The sequence below is a fragment of the Artibeus jamaicensis genome, unplaced genomic scaffold, assembly GCF_021234435.1.
Source record: "Artibeus jamaicensis isolate MK-2021 breed Jamaican fruit bat unplaced genomic scaffold, CSHL_Jam_final contig_723, whole genome shotgun sequence".
In the NCBI taxonomy this organism is placed as follows: Eukaryota; Metazoa; Chordata; class Mammalia; order Chiroptera; family Phyllostomidae; genus Artibeus; species Artibeus jamaicensis.
Window position 1 is genome coordinate 1,191,635 of NW_026521938.1, and position 19,785 is coordinate 1,211,419.

At 43.6% G+C, this 19,785-nt stretch overlaps 2 protein-coding genes across 3 annotated transcripts in view; both read left to right on the forward strand.

Annotated features, from left to right (window-relative positions):
- The first annotated feature begins 1,112 nt into the window (after positions 1-1,112).
- AURKC (aurora kinase C) lies at positions 1,113-7,729 on the forward strand. The gene is made up of 7 exons (XM_053672047.1): positions 1,113-1,273; positions 1,388-1,427; positions 1,641-1,832; positions 2,631-2,769; positions 3,549-3,697; positions 7,179-7,353; positions 7,499-7,729. The coding sequence occupies exons 1-7, from the start codon at positions 1,225-1,227 to the stop codon at positions 7,667-7,669; spliced, it is 915 nt and encodes a 304-aa protein (XP_053528022.1). The 5' UTR covers positions 1,113-1,224; the 3' UTR covers positions 7,670-7,729.
- A 2,308-nt stretch (positions 7,730-10,037) lies between these two features.
- Positions 10,038-19,785, forward strand: part of LOC119053129 (zinc finger protein 805) — a 38,727-nt gene continuing 28,979 nt past the window's right edge. The window contains exons 1-3 of one of the 2 annotated variants that reach the window (XM_053671994.1): positions 10,038-10,307; positions 11,979-12,105; positions 15,296-15,391. In XM_053671994.1, coding sequence (XP_053527969.1) covers positions 10,278-10,307; positions 11,979-12,105; positions 15,296-15,391 — 253 coding nt within the window. In that variant the 5' untranslated portion in view covers positions 10,038-10,277. Of the gene's footprint in view, positions 10,308-11,978; positions 12,106-14,021; positions 14,105-15,295; positions 15,392-19,785 lie in introns of those variants that run through there. The other variant, XM_037150609.2, reaches the window with a different exon arrangement.

Sequence of the window (19,785 nt, forward strand, 5' to 3'; positions counted from 1 at the left end):
GCATAAATAAGTGGAACAATAAATGGATGTTTCTCTTTTCCTCTCTAAAATCAGTAATAAAATTTAAAAACACATTCAAAAGTAAATTCTATTTCCTCAACAATTTATCAGTTGCTTCTCAAGGAATTCAATTTCAAATGTTGAAACTTCTGTAACATGCCAAAATAAATAGGTGTGCAGGTGGGCTTGGTGAGTTCAAGAGCACAGGATATGGGGGACAGAAGCCCAAACTTTGGGAAGCCCTCACTATGTGTGTTTGTGTGATTGATGGGGCCCTGGGGAACGGCTTGAACTTGACATGACCTTTAAGCATTTGGGAGCACAAGTGGTTTGGGAGCTTCCCAACTCCAGCAAAACCAGCAACTTCCTGGAGTTGCTTTATATTCACTCACACGTAAGTCCTGTCACGTAGTTCTTGAATGTGTCCACTCATTCACGCATTTACAATACATACATACTGTACATACATACTTAAGTGCGCTATGTGGCTTTTTGTTTTTCCTTGGAGGAGCACTGTTTTAGTTATAAAGGAGAGAGAAACATCAAAGTGTGGTTGCCTCTCACGTGCCTTCTACTAGGCACCTGGGACCTGGCCCACAACCCAAGCATGTGCCCTGACTGGGAATCGAAACTGGGACCCTTTGGTTTACAGGCCAGCGCTCAATCCACTGAGCCAAACCAGCCATGGGTGTGTTCCCCCCACTTATTGATGCATCTAGTTGGTTGATTCTTATATGTGGCCTGACCCAAGATCACCCCGCAACCTTGGAGTACTGGAAGGGCCCACGCTGTAACCAACTGAGCCACCCACCAGGGCTCAGGGCAGATTCCTGCACCTTTTCTGGCCTTTCTTCCTCAAGTCCGTTTTTGGCTTTTAGCGCTTCCGACAGCCGCCCCAGGTCCCACCTCTTTCGGTTTCCGTACTGCCATCTCATTGGCTCAGGGTCCTAGCATTCTGGCCTCAGAAATTTCAACCAATGGAAACCGGTCAGGAACTACCGTCTCAGCCAATGGGGCCTGGGTGCCAACGGGCCTTCTCTCCAACCGTCGGTGAGTCGCAGAAGGACGTACAGGCAGCGTCCCGACGACGCGTATTAGCACTGGACGAGTCTCAACCAGTGTTTTGTGTTCCCTCCTGTGGCCCCTTTTCGGGATCAGCCGGACCTTCACTCCCCGCTCCGCAGGGCTCAGGAGGGCATCATCTCGCCATCATTTCTTCTCCTCATGAGTGTCCCACAGCCTGTGGTGAAGTTGGGCAATGCTCAGCCCGCAGGTGATAGGGATAAGAACCAGGACCAGAAAAGGAGGGTTGAGAGGAACTGCCCGCGGTCGGTTGTGGGGGGTGGGGGCGCGCAAAAAGGGAAGCGTTGACAGCTCTCTTTTTCAGCAGCTGCAGAGGGTCCAACGCTGCCCAGCGTGCCCGCGGCGTGAGTGCCTTTGGCTTTGTATCTGCAAGAGGAAGGATGAAAAATGAGTGTGCCTCTGAAGTGTCGACTCGTGGGACTGAGAGCTGCAGCCCAGACCCCTGGCAGGGCCCTGGAGAAGCGAAAGGGGCTGAGGGAGGGTGCATGGAAGAGGATGGCGAGCCCCCGAGGTCCGCTCAACTTCCAAACTGAGGCTTTTGTTTCCTCTCCTGTTAGCCGGAGCCTCACCATTGACGATTTTGACATCGGGCGTCCTCTGGGCAAGGGAAAATTTGGGAATGTGTACCTGGCTCGGCTCAAGGAAAGCCATTTCATTGTGGCTCTGAAAGTCCTTTTCAAGTCCCAGCTCGAGAAGGAGGGAATGGAACACCAGCTGCGTAGAGAAATCGAAATTCAGGCGCATCTACAGTAAGGAATGTTTAGGCATGATAGTTCCACTCCGGTTCATACCTTTGTTCTTCTGTGACGTCTTTTTTTTTTTTTTTTTTTTTTTTTTTTTTTTTGAGAGAGAGAAAAACGATTTGTTGTTACGCTTATTTATGCATTCGTTAGTTGCTTCTTTTTTCCCCCCTCTTTTAAATCCTCAACCAAGGATATGTTCGCTGATTTTAGAGAGAAGAAGGGAGAGAGAGAAACACGGATCCATTGCCTCCCATATGTGGCCCAAACAGGGATTGAACTGGCAACCTTTTGGCATAGATGACGCTCTATCTAACCAACTGAGCCACCTGGCCAGAGCACTTCTTTTTTAAAAAATGTTTTAATTGACTGATTTGCGAAAGAGAAACATCAATTTGTTGTTCCACTTATTTATGCATTAATTGGTTCATTCTTGTATATGCCCAGTCCAAACCCGCAATCTTGGTATGTCTGCGGGACTCTCTAATGAACCGAGCTACCCGGCCAGGGCATTCTGTGTCACCTTTTATCTCTGACAACTGAACCCAGCTTTTCCCCCCAAACTATATAGGCCCTTGCTTTCACCTGGAAGATTTTTTTCTCAGCAATTCATTACAATTACACCATATAGGGGCTCCAGGTGTCATGCACCTAATGCCCATTCCCTGTTTTCCCCTCATGCTCTCCCAGATCAGGCTATTATTCAGGTCCCGGTACATTTTGCTTCTTGCGTGACCAGTCTCTTGTGATAGCATCATGAGTTTGGCCTCAGGGAGGAGTCTGACCCTTTTGGCATCTCTCCTCCAGACACCCCAATATTCTACGCCTGTACAACTACTTCCATGATGCCCGTCGTGTGTACCTGATTCTGGAATACGCTCCAAGGGGTGAGCTCTACAAGGAGCTTCAAAAGAGCCACACTTTAGATGAGTGCCGTACAGCCACGGTGAGGTGCGGGCCATGGGGGCTTTGGGGTCCATGAATTTACTGTGGGCCGGTGAGCAGGGAGGGTCACAGCTTGTGGCTGTCATGAATGTCCAGATTTTGCTTTTTTATTTACTGCTGAATTTTATTCTATAAATTTTGTATGATGTCATGTAGCCTACAGTTTCACATTTGGATACCCAAATTATCCCAGAGTATGAACAAGTTGTGTGTCTAAGTTTGGATTTTTTTGGTTGTAAGCTACAGAATCTAACTCACTACCTTACGGGGTGAAATATTGGTAGGCTGGCTATGAGGGAGTTTGCCGTATTAGTGAGTGGAACCTGGCTTAGAAGTAGAAAACGAGAGATTTTTTTTAAAGATTTTATTTCTTTTTTTTAAAGGGGATGGGAGGAAGAAAGAGAGGAAGAGAAACGCCAATGTGTGGTTGCCTCTCATGTACTCCCTACTGGTGACCTGGCCTGCAACCCTTTGGTTCACAGCCCATGCTCAATCCACTGAGCTCAATCAGCCAGGGCCAGACTCTTTGTTTCTTTCCTTCTTTTTTTAAAGATATTTTTTAAAGATTTTATTTATTTTTAGAGGGGAAGGGATGGAGAAAGAGAGGGAGAGAAACATCAGTTGGTTGCCTCTCGCATTCTCGCAACTGGGACCTAACCCACAATCCAGGTGCGTGCCCTGATCAGGAATCAAACCTGTGACCTTTTGGCTTGCAGGACAACACCCTATCCACTTAGTCACACCTGTCAGGACCAGACTTCTTTTTCTTTGTTCACACAGATAATGGAGGAGTTGGCAGATGCCCTGACCTACTGCCATGAGAATAAGGTGATTCACAGGGATATTAAGCCAGAGAACCTGCTGCTGGGGTTCAGGGGTGAAGTGAAGATCGCAGACTTTGGGTGGTCTGTGCATACCCCCTCACTGAGGTAAGTCAAGGAGGTTGTGGGGTGGGGAACCTGGGTACTAGTTAGGAATGCCCTGACTGGTATGGCTCATTTGGTTGGGCATCATCCTGCAAAGCAAAAGGTTGCCATTCAATTCCTGGTAATGGCACGTGCCTGGGTTGCAGTTCCAGTCCTTGGTCAGGGTGCATGCGAGGAACAACCGATCGATCTTTCTCTTTTGCATTGATGTTTCTGTCCTACTCTTTCTCCCTCTTTCTAAAAATAAGTAAGTAACTTTTTTGAAGGAATGATTACATTAGTTTAATACATTTTGCATGTAAGACCCAGATACAAATGTGGGTTTGTATTTGAATGTAAGCATATACCACGTAACGATCTTTTCTTTGGTCAGCGATGGACTGCATATACGATGGGGGTCCCATAAGATTATAAAGGAGCTAAACATCCCTGTTGCCTAATGACATGACGTAGCTGACATACTCACAAGTTCATGGTGATGCTGATATGAACAAATCTGCTGCATTGCCAGTTGTATAAAAGTATAGTACATAGTTATATGTGGTATATCATGATTGATAATGGTAGTCCTGTAAATGACTATGTTACTGGGTTGTGTAATTATTATACTATACTGCTGCAATTCTGGAAGGATTACAACATCTGTAACTGCAACAAGAACCTTGCTTGGGCTTGGGATGATGTCACCAAGGAGTGTATGAGCAGCATCTGGAAGCAGACACTCAAGAGGTTTTTCCAGGACTTGAAAGGATTTGCCAACATGAGGAGCTTGCCAAAATCAGTAGGGCTGTGGTTGAGATGGCAAACAGCTTGAACCTGGGTGTGGATGAGGATCACACTGAGGAGCTTCTGGGCATGGTTCCTGAGGAACCGACTAATGAGGGCTTGTTGGAACTGGGACAGGAAGGCAGAGCTGAAGACAAGGCAAGAGAAAAGGGAACTTCAGAAGAAATAGGAGAATCCTCGAGAAACTTTATAGAGAAGTGTTGAGCAGGAGCTTTTGTGGACCTCAGTAAGCTCCTTAAAAAGTTTGAAAACATAGACCCCAGTAGAACATTCATGATGCGTTACCCGCTTAAAAGCAAATCTATGATGAAAAAAAGGGGGGGGGAACAAGTAAACCACAGTGCAATGTATTTCTGAAAAGAGTGACCTTAATGAGAACCTCAGGCAGGTACTTCAGGGAGTATTTCAGAAGAGGACATTGTTATCACAAGAGGTGACAGTTCCATTTGTGTTATCGCAGCTGAAGATCTTGTGGTGTGACAAGATGTGGAGGTGGAAGGCAGTGACAATACTGATCCTGACTTTGTCTAGACCTAGGCTAATGTGTGTGTTTGTCTCTTACTTGTTTTTTTTAAATATTTTATTTATATTTAGAGAGAGGGGAAGGGAAGGAGAAAGAGAGGGCGAGAAACATCAGTGTGTGCTTGCCTCTTGCACACCCCCTGCTGGGGACCTGGCCTGCAACCCAGGCATGTGCCCTGACTGGGAATCAGCCGGTGACCCTTTGCTTTGTAGGCCACACTCAATCCACTGAGCTACACCAGCCAAAGCTTGTCTCTTAGTTTTTAACAAAAATTTTTAAAAGGAGAAAATTTTTAAATGGAAAAAAAGTATAGAATGAGGATATAAAGAAAGAAAACATTTTTGTGCAGCTGTACAATGTGTTTGTGTTTTAAGTCAAGTTATTACAAGAGAGTCAAAAATTTTAAAAATAATAAAAGTAAAGCCCTGGTCATTGTTGCTCAGCTGGTTGGAGTATTGTCCTGTAGACCAGAGGGTTGTGGGTTCCATTCCTGGTCAGGGCACATACCTAGGATGTGGGTTTGATCCCCATTTGATGCACATATAAGAAGACAACCAATCATCTTTTTCTCACACTGATCTCTCTCTCTCTCTCTCTTTCTCTTCACCACCTCCCCTCAGTGCCCCCTCTCCCTCCCCTTTCTCTCTGAAAGCAATGAAAAAATGTCCTTGGGTGAGGGGAACAATTTTTTTAAGTTTATAGAGTAAAAAAGTTACAGTAACCTAAGGTTAATTTACTATTGAATTAAAAATTAAAAAAATAAATTTAGTATAGCCTAAGTGTACAGTATTTTAATGTAGACTACAATATAATTTTACTTTTTACTTCAAAGTCACAGAGGTGACATCCATATGATAAGAATAAAACCTACTCTACATTTTCAAGTTCTCAATCCAAACATACAGATTAGGGCAGGTCATTCTTGGAAGGACCAGGTTCCTCATTAAAAAGACAAAGTACATTTGACTGGGAGCGGGGCACTGCCCTACTCACACATCAGCAGAACTATGGCAGACAAAAGGCAATTCTTTTTCCTTTTCCTTTTTAAAATATCAGGGAATAGTAGAAGGTTGGCTGACTGGTGAATGGTCCTCTAAACATAAAGTATTTGTCAAATCAATGTTAGTGTACAGTCATGTCCTGGGCTTTCACATTCCCTCACCAGTGACTCACTGACTCACCCAGAGCAGCTTACAGTCCTGCAAACTCCATTCATGGTAAATGTCCCATAGAGTGCACCATTTTATACTGTATTTTTACTGTACCTTTTCTATGTTTGGGTGCACAAATACCATTGTGTTATAATTGCCTACAGTATTCAGTATATTAAGATGTTGCGCAGGCTTGTAGCCTAGGAGCAATAGGCTGTATCGTGCAGGCCAGGTAGGTAGTAGGCTAGACCATCCAGGTGTGTGTAAGTGCCTCCATGATGTTCGCAGGGTGATGCGGTCACCTAATGATGCATCTCTCAGATACATCTCTCCCTGTCATTAAGTGGCACATACCTCTACTGCCTTTTTCAAATGTGTGTATTATGTATTTGGAGACCAAGAATGTGGTGTAACCATATCTTTTTTAAAAAAAAAACCCTCTGTTGACCTATAACTGTACCAGTAAGTTTCCATGTAAATAAATAACCATTGCTCCATGATTTCAGGAAGTTTTGGAAGTAATTCATCCAAATTACTGGATGAATAAGCCATAATTCACTTTTGAACTCTCTCAATGCACTGTTTGTTCCAAATCTCTATTTTTTCATTTAATTTTTCCCATCACCATTTATCCCCTCTCCACTTCCATCCGACCATCTGCCCCCAGCAATCACCATACTGTTGTCTGTGTTCATGAGTTCTTCCTCTTTTTTTTTCCTTTTTGCTCAATTTCTCCACCACCCTAGCTGCCAGCCCCATATCTTTTTTCTTTTCCTTTTCTTTCTTTTTCCTTCTTTCCTTCCTTTCTTTTTTTAAGATTTTATTATGAGTAATTCCAAAATATGGAATTGGCAGGGCCCAGTACTTGCCTTCTCTGAACCTTAGTCCATATTAAAACTTGTTTCCAAACTCCCACGCTGGGGAGGGGACTTCCTAGGGTCTCCCATCTCACTGGGAACCAAGGGAGGAAGGTTTCCTTTGTTCTGGGCCTCTGGGCAGCACTTTCTTCCTTGTCCTCTTCTAGGAGAAAGACAGTGTGCGGGACTCTGGACTACTTGCCCCCAGAAATGATTGAGCAGAAAACATACAGCGAGAAGGTGGATCTGTGGTGCATTGGGGTGCTCTGCTATGAGTTACTGGTGGGAAATCCACCTTTCGAGAGCACCTCCTATTCTGAGACCTACAGACGCATCCTCAAGGTGAGATGGCCACATTGCGTGTGCACAGTCTGGGACACACACCAAGCTTGTCTCTTTAGATCCAGTGCTTTGCAGGAGCTTAGAACAGATAGAACATGGACCAAAAAAATGAACCATACTTCCGTTTCTTTTCTGGCCTCATCAGGTTGACTTCAGGATTCCTTCATCAGTACCTTTGGGAGCCCAAGACTTGATCAGCAAGCTGCTCAGATACCAGCCTTCGGAGCGGCTGCCATTGGCCCAGATCCTGCAGCACCCCTGGGTGCGGGCCCACTCTCGGAGGGTGATGCCTCCATCTGCTCAGATGGCTTCCTGAGCTCTGTCCACCTCTTGTTCCTGTGTGTTTGTTCAAGAAGTTCTAACCCTGCTATCTCATCTGCCTTCATTTCTTCTCTTTTAAAATACAACATGTTAATAAACGTTAATCATTTCGTACCAGGTCTTTATGGTTGCATAAGTAAGGGGGTCAAAATGATGCCCCACCTGACCCCCAGAGATGGTGAATTAACCACTCTCCTTGAAAATTAGTGACTGTTGCCCTGGCTAGTGTAACTCAGTGGACTGAGCGCCCAAAGGTCGCCAGTTTGATTCCCAGTCAGGGCACATGCCTGGGTTTCGGGCTAGGTCCTTATTGAGGGGGCATGCAAGAAGCAACTACACATTCATGTTTCCCTTTCTCCCTCCCTCCTCTAAAAAGAAATACAAATCTTTTTAATAAAAAAAATTAGCAACTGCTTTCTGCAGATAAACACTCCAGTGGTGTATAACTTACCACTTACAACAGTGACTCCTAGATTCAACTAACCCCGTTTTTAGGACTAGCATACTGACATGCAACATGCTACCATCTTTGTAACAAAACGTCTCGCTGCACACCAGCACCACCCAGTTTTCCAATGAATTCACTAGCACCTCCGGGGTGTATCATTTTCTAATTGCTTCAGAATACACTATTCCTAATGATAATAAATGTAACATCCTGTCTTCAGAAACCACACCCTCCATTTGCAGCAATTGAGGGAGTGTTTTTCCAAACTTCCCTATTCCTCTCGCAAGTGTCATGTAGCAGCTGCTCTCTTTATCCACAATAAGGTGATGTCACCAGAGTCAACATCTAGACTCCTCAGCTGGGAGATCAAATCTACATTCCGTTCATTGCAGACATCGTTGTAATCACTGTGTCTCCTGACTACACTGCATATGGAGTTTGCCTTGGTAATATTACTCCCACCACCACACCATATGCATTTTCTGCCAGGCAAAATGTTCAGTAGGTTCAGGACACAGCCCTGTGTTGATCAGACCCCTCGTTAAACACAATTCAGCCACTCCACTCTCAGATGCACAGCTCCACTATTGCAGAGCCATCATTTAAATGCTCCCAGATATTAACTCCTGGTTTTTCAACTCCACCTTCAGTGCTTACCTCTGTGCTTCTAGTGTCTTCTTCTCTATCAGTTTTCTTGACTTAATATTTTATTGAAACACTTGGTAATTCCTAATTAGCTGGTCTATAGTTAGGGATTCTGCAATACTACTTATTTCTGATGCTGGATAAATTTATATCACTGGGCACATTTTGAACAGTTGATTAGGATGGAAAAACCAACTACAGCCTCTGTATTGACTGCCAGAGTCAATATGTTTGTTTCAACAATTCCCATTGCTTTACAGTAGGGATTTCTAGGTTCCCCAATAGTTACATAGCTTTCCTCACCAATGATTTCATAAATTCTGTCCCCTATCATAGCCCAATATCATTTAATTTAACAGTAAGGGTCAACCTCATGGGAAAAGGAGAATTATGTCTCAGTATAGGCAAATTACTATCGCTGGTGATGTATAACAGTTTTTGAGTGCTAATTAAGTCACATTTCTCCATAACTTCCTTTTATCATTTTTATTTTCTTATATTTTTTCATTACCATTTAGTCCCCTTAGATTCCCTCTCCCCCCAGTAATCACCACACTGTTGTCCATGCCCATGATATTTACTGATTTTAGAGAGAGGAAAAGAGAGATGTTCATTTGTTGTTCCATTTATTTATGCATTCATTGGTTCTTTTTTTTCCTTTATTGAATTTATTGGGGTGACCTGGCTATCCAAATTATACAGGTTTTAGGCGAACAATTCTACAACACATAATCTATAATAATGTGCTGTGCTTTCACCACCCCAAGTCAAGTCTCCATCATTGGTTAATTTTTTAAATTTTTTTTTGAGATTTTATTTATTTACTTTTAGAGACAGGGGAAAGGGGGGAGGAAGACAAGGAGAGAAATATCCGTTTGATTACCTCTCCTACGTGCTGGGCAGGGATGGAACCAGCAACCCAGGCATCAACTGACAACGCCCAACCAACTGAGCCTCACCGGCCAGGGCATTGGTTGATTCTTGTGTGTGTCCTCAGGAAACGCAACCTTAGCCTACCTGGACGACGGTCTAATTAACGGAGTCGCGCAGCCAGGATGGGTGGGGTTAGTTCTAAACACCCCACCACGGACTCCAGCTCTGGCTCCAGCTCCGTTGCTGGTAGCTTGCAGAGGAAAAACTACATTACCCAGAAAACTGTGCACCTAGTGCCGGCCGCTAGACCAATGACAGTCCAATGTTTCCCCTATGGGGCGGGCCTTCAGGGCGTGGCGCTTACGTTATTTGCGTGCGACCGTTTGGTCCACGCCAGCTGTGGGGAGGCGGGCGCTGCCTGTGGTCGATTCTAGTGGGGCGCTTCGAAAACGATCAGAAGGGAGTCTGAGACGCGCCTCGCCCTTTTGGACAAGCCGCGAGCCTCCCCGTGCGCAGGAAGTGCGACAGTCAGCCGAGGTCACCCCGAGGGCAGGGAACAGGTGACTGTCGCGTGAGCCCGCGAGACCCGCCTGGGTCGTCGCCTCCGCGGGCCCCGTTTGCTGCACAGGGTCCCGTGATGGCGGCGGCGTGCGTGGACCCGGCGCAGGTGAGTGGACCGTGGTTTGGGCGCTGTAACTTCTTCGCCGGTTCGGAGAGGGCTCCTGGGGTACGTTGGAGGCCAGGTCGGCCATGGAATTCCTCTTTGTCCTTGTCGTTTATTTAAACTGGAGCTGGCTTGTCACTTTAATCTGCATTCTTAGAGCGCGCGAGGCTGAATATAGGAATGGAGAGTAGACAGACCAGACAGGAAAACAGAGTTTTGACCCACAGCCTGCAGCCACCTGCCCAGGAAACTAGGCCCTTAACATACCGTGAATAACGCAGGAAGTCAGATCACCGTCTTTAAAGAGTGACTTCGTTAACTATCAGCTCCAGGTGGCCAGGACTTGATTGATAACAACTCCCTTTTCTAATTTTTTTTTTTACCTACTTCCAACTTAAAACTAACCAAAGAAAGTTCTATATGTACCCTAACCAGTCATACAGGATGCTCTGTGATTGCATGTCAGAGACTTCATATTATTTAAACGTATATCATCTGGTAGTCAGTGTGGAGGTTCTGTTTGGTTTTTCTCTTCTTAGCTACCTGCCGAAAATGTATTCAGCGATGCCAGTTCACCCAGCACCAGAAATGAGTACTATTGCAGGATCCCTGTGTACAGACCAGTTCATTTATTAGGAAGTGCCAAGAGTTTAATTGAAACGTTAAGTCAAAACTGATAGGGAGGAGGATGGAGCTAGAAAGCACAGAGAGGTGAGCACTGAAGGTGGAGGTGAAAAACCACTAGCCATTGTCTGGGAGTATTTACTTATTTATTAGATTGTTTTTGTTTTCATAGTTCTGTTGTGGTTCTCTACCCGCCCCCACCCCTTACCACTTATCTTCCTTATACGCCCCGATCTGGGAGCACTTAAATGATAGATCTGCAGTAGCAAAGCTGTGGGTCTGAGAGTGGAGGGGCTGAATGAATTGTGTTTAATGAGGGGGTCTCGTCATCACGGGGCTGTGGTCCTGTATCCGCAGGGCGTTTCGCATGGGGGAGAATGTATAGAATGTGGCGGCGGGAGAAACATGGACAAGGCAAACTCCATATGCGGTGTGTTTGGTCAGGAGTCAGTGGTGAAAATGATGGCTTGAGAGCTGGGGACTTGTCATGCGGGTTTGGAATCTTTGGTTTTCCCTTGTATGAAGTTTTATAAAACAATAAATTTATTCATTATAGATAAAGAAAAGATCTGAGGACTTTTAGTCACTTTAAGACATGATGCAACTAATGTAAAATAAAATTGCATGTCAGCTGTAATTGGGGGGTGAAGAAAAGACACAATGTGAAGCCCTCAGCATGGGGCAGGCACCTAGCAGGACCAGTGAGACCCAGGCACATCTGTTATTACCATTACTGACATTATTATTGTCATTATTTTCTCATTCTGATGTCCTGGAGCCCTTCTTACTGTCTGCATCTCACAGTCTGTATGCCACTTCCCTTGTCGTGTCTCAGTTACAATGGCCCCTGCCGAGGCTTTTCTCCTACACTGTGGTATTATGTCCAAAGCATTGCCCACCTCCCCCTGAGCCCAGCACAGAGCTTGGCCTTCACGAGGTGCTTGCAGCCCTGGACCTTGATGTCTGCACCTTTACTGTGATGCAGAGACAATCGCTGATTTCATCTGGCAGCCCCAAGGCCAACTAGACTTCCTGTGTTTGACTTTCCAGGTGTCTGTGACCTTTGATGATGTGGCCGTGACCTTCACTCAGGAGGAGTGGGGGCAGCTGGACCCAGCCCAGAGGACTCTGTACCAGGAGGTGATGCTGGAGACCTGCAGGCTCCTAGTGTCTCTGGGTGAGTCCTCCCCAGCTCTGCCATGTGGGGGTCACCTGCCACTTCCTTCTTCCACCCTCTGGCTCCAGAGCCAGTGGTCAGGAAGGTCTCAGGAGCCCTGTTTCCTCCACCCCACAGCCTCAGTCATTTCCTAATCTCACCTCTTATTGCCTGGCTTCCATGTGTCTCTTGGACAAGAAACATAGTGTTCCTTTTGATTCCAGAAAGTGGTGGAAGGAAAGGTGGCGTTGTGCAGGACCCAAAGGCAGGCCATCCAGTCGGGCCCTTGTGTGATTGGTGCAGGAACTGGGAACCACCGGATTCTGCCCAGGCTGCTGGGTCTCTTGTTCTGGCTTCTCTCTCTGGGTCTGCTCATGTCACGCTGTTCAGGATGGCTTTTTCTGCTTAGGGAGTTTGTGACAGGCTTGGCCACTTCAGTCCCTGCTCTGTGTGACCCCTTGTCAAGAGTGCCAGGGTTGAGAAACAGCAGCTTATGTGGTCTTGTGCTGAGATTATCCTGAGATAATCTCAGGACCACATAGCCCAAGAAAAAGGAGGGCTGAGAATCCGAGGCGCGCCTGTTTTTACAGAACTGGAAGTATGATTTGTGTCAGTGACAAGAGGTTAAACAGAATGAGGAAATGTTTGCTATATTTAGGTATTTGATAACAAAATTTAAAAAATTAAAAGTCCGGCATCTGTCCCTGCCGACCTCATCACTCACCTTCACTCACTGTGCTCCGGTTAAGCAGGCTCTTTGCTGCTTCCCATGCACGAACCTGCGCCCCCCCCATCCCCCCTCCTGCTCTGCACTGCTGTTCCATCTGCCTGGAGACTGTCTTGGGAGCTTCAGCCTTTTATACGATTGGCCCATTCACATCCTCCTCACCAGCTGTTACCTGTCACACTTGCTTTCTCTATCACCCTGTTTGTATTTCTAAGCCAGTGGTTCTCATCAAAGACAGTGTTGTTCCCCAGGGGAACTCGGCAGTGTCTGCAGCCGTCTGCGGTCACAGCTGGAATGAGGTTGCTTCGGCCATCTGTGGGTAGAGCCCTGCAGTGCTGCTAAGCATCCTTATCGTGCACAGGGCACTCACTCCCTCCCCACCTCCCCGAAAAACAGTTGCCTGGATTTGGATGTCAGTTGTGCAGAGGGTGCATGGGCACTTCCTCAGGGGCATAGAGACACCCTGCGCAAGTTGCTCCTTCATTTTATCTCTTTCCTGCCTCCTGATGGTTGTTTGGAGAAGTCTGGGTTCAGAGCTGAATCTTATCCCCCGCCTCCCACCTGTTCTAATTTTCCTCTTTCAAAGACAGAGCGTGCATTGCTGATTTCACTGCTGCACTTACAGGTTGACTTGCCATCAAGGAAGGTGACTTTTTCCCATTTACCAGTGTGATACAGGAGTCCCTTTTTAAAGCAATGTAAGAAAAGGAGGGCCACTTTTAGGAAAACTGATTAATAAGTCACAGTTTGCTCAGGTCCTTGGAGCACTGGCTGCAGGTCAGGCCTGTTCCTTGTACTTCCTGCTCCAGCCGCTTAATTGTCAGAGCGCCCCAGGCCTCAGCAAAGTCAAGAAGACGTGGCGGCTGCAGTGAGTCCTTTATACAGCTGAAGTTACCCAGTGTAAAGCACACATCTTTATTTTTCGAAACTGTCCTCTGTATTACTTTTTGTAGTAATCCTTTTTGTGTGAAATGCTGAAGAAGATATTTGATGTTTCCGTAAATTTCTGTACCTTCACTTAGTTGGAGTCTCAGTTTTATTATTTTTAGTAGTTCATGAGTTGCTGAAGTCTCCTGTCGCTGAGTCTGCCCCTCCCCCAGCCCCTGTTCCCAGAGGATGAATCTCCTTGCTCAGGTCCCTGCCTCACCATCACTTGGTTTCAGGTGCTGCCCCACACGAGGGTGTTTCCTGTTTTCTTCCTTGGTGTGGAGTGTTCGGAAGACAAGTGTCTGGAGCCAGAGTCCTGGAATTCAGTCTAATTCTGCTGCTTGAAAACTGTGTGGCATTCATTGGGCAAGTTACTGAACTTGTGTGTGCCTTACTGTGCTCGTTGGTAAAATGGGGTAATGTATCCACTCCTTAGGAGTGTGGCAACGCTAAATGGGTGACTTACAGAAAAGGCTCAGAGCAATGCCTGGTGTGAGCAGGTTATATGCAGGTTAGCAGTTGAAGACCCTGCTGGTATCACTAGTGTTGTATACTTATTAGGATTCTCATCGTCCTCATGTCTGGACTCAGCACCTTCTAGAGCGGAGTCCTATAGCTTTGTGGTAACAGAGCACACACAGCAGAGAAAGCTAGACCTGGGTTTCTGTATTGGTTCTGCCATTCACCACTTCTCGTCTCTTTGGCAAATCACATTATCTGGTGGAGGCTTGGGTTCTTCATCTATAAAACAGTGCTGATTACAGTATGTACTTACTGAGGATGCTATGAGAAAATCCTGAGAGAGAATCCTCATTTTGCCTCTGGCCTATAGCAGAATCATATAAAACATAGGGTCTAAAAAAGACCTAGCTCAGTGAAGACACATACTTTGTTTGTTTTTGCTTATTGTTTTATTGTATTTTTTTTCCATTACCATTTATCCCCCCATACCCTCTTCCACCGTCACCCACCCCCTCCCCCTGCGCATACCTTGTTATGAATGAAAAGAGTCAAGCCCTTAGAGGTGTGGTTTAGTTGGTTGAGCATCTACCAGCAAAGTGAAAGGTCGCAGGTTTGATGCCACTGAGGGCACGTGCCTGGGTTGCAGGTCTGGCGCACGGTTGGGACGCATGCAAGAGGCAACTGATCGCTGTTTCTCTCCCTGTCCCCTCCCTCTCTTCCTCTCTCTAAAAATAAATAAATTAAATCTTTCGTTTTTTGAAAGAAGAGAGCCAGTATTTTGAATGTTAGTTGCTTAAATGACTCCACAAATTCATTTCCCTTTTGGAACAGTATAATGCATTTAAGTTCCCTGTCACAGTCCTTTGACTGTGATTATACTCTCTACATACTAAGTTTTTGACTTAGTGTTAGGATTAAAAACTCCATGTCGGTATGACATATCTTTGATTCCAGGTCACGTGTCATTTTTTGTTTGTGTGGATGGGAGCGGCTTCATTCTGAGGTCTTGTCCACATTCTCAAGTCCCAGACTAGATAGAGAGATTTTATTTCTTTTCACAAAAATCCTTATGTCCTCATTTTTCTCCATGAACAGGGTGTCCTGTTCCCAGACATGAGCTGATCCACCAGCTGGAGCATGGGCAGGAGCTGTGGATGGTGAAGAAGTATCTGTCCCAAAGCACCTGTCCAGGTAGGAGCCAAGATGGGCACAAGCGGAAGACCCTGCAGCCTGGGGACCCTCAGGAAACACTGGCCATGGATTTGGGGAGACTCTTTATGCCACAGGATTCAGCCTGCTGCTGCAGAGTTGAGGGTTTTTGCATCAGTGTTCATGAGGGACATTGGCCTGTAGCTTTGTTTGCTTGTAGTGCTTTGGCTTTGGTATCGTGATGATGCTGGCCTCTGAATGAGTGTAGAAGTGTTTTTATGCTTCAGTTTTTTGGAAGGATTTGAGAAGAGCTGGTATTGTTTAAAAAAGATTTGGTATAATTTGCAAGTGAAGCCATCAGGTCCAAGGTTTTATATTGTTGGGAGATTTTTTAAAAAGATTTTATTTATTAATTTTTAGAAAGAGGGGAAGGGAGGGAGAAAGAGAGGGAGAGGAACATCAGTATGTGGTTGCCTCTCATACACCCCCAAACTGGGGACCTGGCCTGCAACCCGGGCATGTGCCCTGACTGGTAATCAAACTGGTGACCCTTCGGCACTTGATCTCATGAGCCAGGGTGGGAGATTTTTGATTAATAATTTAATTTCCTTTCCAATTATAGGTCTATTCAGATTTTGTATTTCTTCATGATTTAGTCTTGGTAGCTTTTATGTTCCTAGGAACTTTTCCATGTCATCTAGGTTTTCCAGTTTGTTGATGTACACTTGTTCATAGTATTCTGCTACACTTATTATTACTATCATTATTTCTGAGGAAGTAGAATTGATAGGACTGTCTCTACTTCCATTTCTCATTTTAGTAATTTGAATTTTTTCTTTTTTTTTGTTAGTTAATCTGGCTAAAATTTTGTTCATTTGTTGACCTGTTGAAAGACCAGCTTTTTGGTTTTTAAAACAATTTTTAATTGATTTTTTTATTTTAGAGAGAGAAACACTGATCTCTTGTTCCACTTACTTACGCATTCATTGGTTGGTTCTGTGTGCAACCTGAGCAGGGATGGAACCTGTGACCTTGGCGTATGGGGACAACCCTCTAACCAGCTGAGCTACGAATGGGGCTTGTTTTTTAATTTTCTCTATGTTCTTATTCTCCATATCATTTATATTTAATACTCAGTATTGCCTTCCTTCTGCTAGTGAGCTTAGTTTGTTGTTCTTTTCCTACTTTTCTAAATTGTGAAGTTAGATTTTTATTTGAGTTCTTGTTTCTTTTTAATGTAAGCATTTGTAGTGATAAATTTTCCTCAACAGTTTTCACTGCATCCTGTAAGTTTTGGTGTGTTAAGTTTTTGTTTTCATTAGAAACAGATTATACTTTGTATATCTTTTTAACTTTATTGAGACTGGGAGGTGGGAGCCTGGTGGAAGGGGGAAAATGACGCACATCTGTGATAGTGTCAACAATTAAAAATAAATAACAGAAATTTGTTGAGACTTAATTTATGGCCTAAGATGTGGTCCACCCTGAAAAATGTCCCGTGTACACCTGAGAAGAATGTGTATGCTATTGTTGTTAGGTAGAATGTTCTATCTATTCGCTTAAGTTGGTCTACTATGGTAAGTCCTTTATTTTTTTCTTATTTTTTTGTCCAGTTCTATTATTGAGAATAGGGCATTGAAGTTTTCATCTATTATTGTAGAAGTCTCTTTCTCCCTTCAATTGTCAGCTTTTGATTTATATATTTTGATTGGCTTTCCTTAAGTATGTATTTACAATTATGTCTTTTTGTTGTATTATACCTTTTGTAACTACAGTCATGCTCCGGATAACATTTTGGTCAATGGTAGACTGTATATACAATGGTGGTCCCATAAGACTATAATCTCAGTTTAATCATTTAGGTTGTACCTTTTTTACTTATAGATATGTTTAGGTACATACTTACCATTGTATTAAAATTGCCTACAGTATTCAGTGTAGTAACATGGTATATAGGCTTGAAGCCTACCATGTAGCCTAGGTGCAAATACAGTAGGCTATAACTTCTAGGTTTGTGTAAGTACACTTTGTTTGCGCAGTGACTAAATGGCCTAATGATGCATTTCTCAGAACAAATCCTTTTGGGTATAGAATCTCCTTTATTGTGTCCTGCTATCTCTTTTGATATCATCTATTTTTGTCTGATGTTCATAAAGCTACCACGGCTCTCTGTTGGTTAGTATTTGCATGGAATATCTTTTTACATCCTCTTACTTTCATTTTCTTTGTGTCTTTGGATATAAAGTGAGTTTCTTGTAGACAGCATCTACTTGGATCATGAGGTTTTATCAATTCTGCCAATCTTTCTTTCAGTTGGAGAGTTTAATTGATGTACATTTAAAGTAGTTAATGATATGAAGAGACTTCTGTCATCTTAATCTTTGTTTTCTGCATGCATGATAGCTTTTTTTGTCCCTCATTTCCTGAATTACTGTCTTCTGTTATGTTTAGTTTGGGGGGTTTTTTGTAGTAAAATATTTAAATTCTTTTCTCATTTCCTTTTGCTTATAGTCTCCTATTGCTATTTTCTTTGTAGGATTACATTTAATGTCTTAAAATTGCTACATTCAATAACATTAAACAATACTCCTTTACAGCTCTGTTCTCCTTTCAGTTGTTCAGGTCACAAAATTACATCTTTATTTTATGCCAAAAATCTTAAACTAATGACTCCTTTAAATGCATTAGTCTCTTTATGTAGGAAACTAGATATGGGGTTATGATATTACAACAATACTAGCTTTTAGATTTAAAAATGTAAAAAAAAATTATCTTCTAAATCACGTAGAAAACAAAAAGCGGAGTTAAAAATCATTTTTACAATACTAGCTTTTATAACTGCCTATGTATTTATCTGTATTAAAACTGTTATTTTTTTGTATGGCTTTGAGTTCCTGTTTAGTGGCCTTTCATTTTCACCCGGCAAGTCTTCCTTGAGAATTTCTTGTGACAACAATCACTCTTCAGCTTTTTAAAAAAAAAAAATGTTTATTGATTTTAGAGAGAGAGGAAGGGGGAGAAAGAGTGACAGAAATATCAAAGTGAGAGAGAAACACTGATTGGTTGCCTCCTATACACACCCCAACTGGAGATTGAACCTACAGCCTAGGCATGTGTCTGACCAAGAATCAACAACTGCCAACCTTTTGGTGTATGGGATGACACCCCAACCAACTGAACCACACCAGCCTGGGCTCCCTCAGCTTTTATCTATGGGAATGTTTTGATTTTTCCCTCATTCTTAAAGGACAGTTTTGCCAGATGCATGATTCTTGGTTGACAGTTTTTTCCTTCTACACTTGAATATATTCACCCATTCCCCTCTGGTCTCTCAAGTTTCTGATGAGAACTTTGCTGACAAATCTATCAAAGATTCCTTCTATGTGAGGAGTTGTTTGTTTCATGCATGTTATCAAGATACTCTTTATTTTTGGTATTCAAACATTTGATTATAATTTTTCTTAGAGTGAAACTATTTGAATTTATTTTTCTTGGACTTCATTGAGATTCTTGGATGTTTATATTGATGCCTTTATTAAAATTTTGGAGGTTTTAAGCCCTTTCTTCAAGTATTCTCTCTTAACCTTTCTCTCTTCTGGGAATCCCATCATGAGTATATCAGTTCCCTTGGTGGTGTATCACAGGTTTGTTAGACTCTGGTCACTTCCATTTTGGGGGGAGTTGTCGTTGTTAAAGATTTTGTTTCTAGAGCAGAAGGGAGGGAGAAAGAGAGGGAGGAAAACATCAGTGGACGAGAGACATTGATCAGTGGCCTCTCACATGCCCCCAACTGGGGGCCTGACCTTCAACCCCCTGAGCCACGTCAGTCAGGTCTCTTCAATCTCTTTTCTGTTCCTGAGATGTGATAACTTTCATTCTCCTGTCTTCAAGTTTGCTGATTTCTTCTTATTATTATTCAAATCTTTCTTTGTGTCCCTCTTGTAATTTTTTTCTTTTCACTTATTGTACTTTTTCAGAAATTACTTTTTTAAGGTTTTCTAGCTCTTTCTTGATGTTTCCATTTTGTTCATACATAAGTATTTTTACTTCATATCTTCCTTCAGCTCTTTGAACTTCCTTAAGATGATTTAAAAAAAATCTTTGTCCAGTAGATCTGCATCAGAAGTTTTTCAGAGTTTTTGGAGGAGTTCCAAACATGAACCATGTCCTCAGGGACTCATTAAACTCCTTGCAAGGATGTTGACAATATATGCATGAAGTGTTTCCAATCTAATAATTTCACCTTGCATCATGGTTCAGAGTTTTATCGACTCCAATTTCATAAACACTGTTGATTGACTAATTACCTACATGACTACTCAGTCTCCTGCCCTCCTTCCATTTTTTTCCGGAAGCCCAGTTACACAGCTCAGTGCACCAACACTGTAATCATTACGGTTAGTTTTTCAAGTGTGGGTAGGCCTTGAACATAGTCA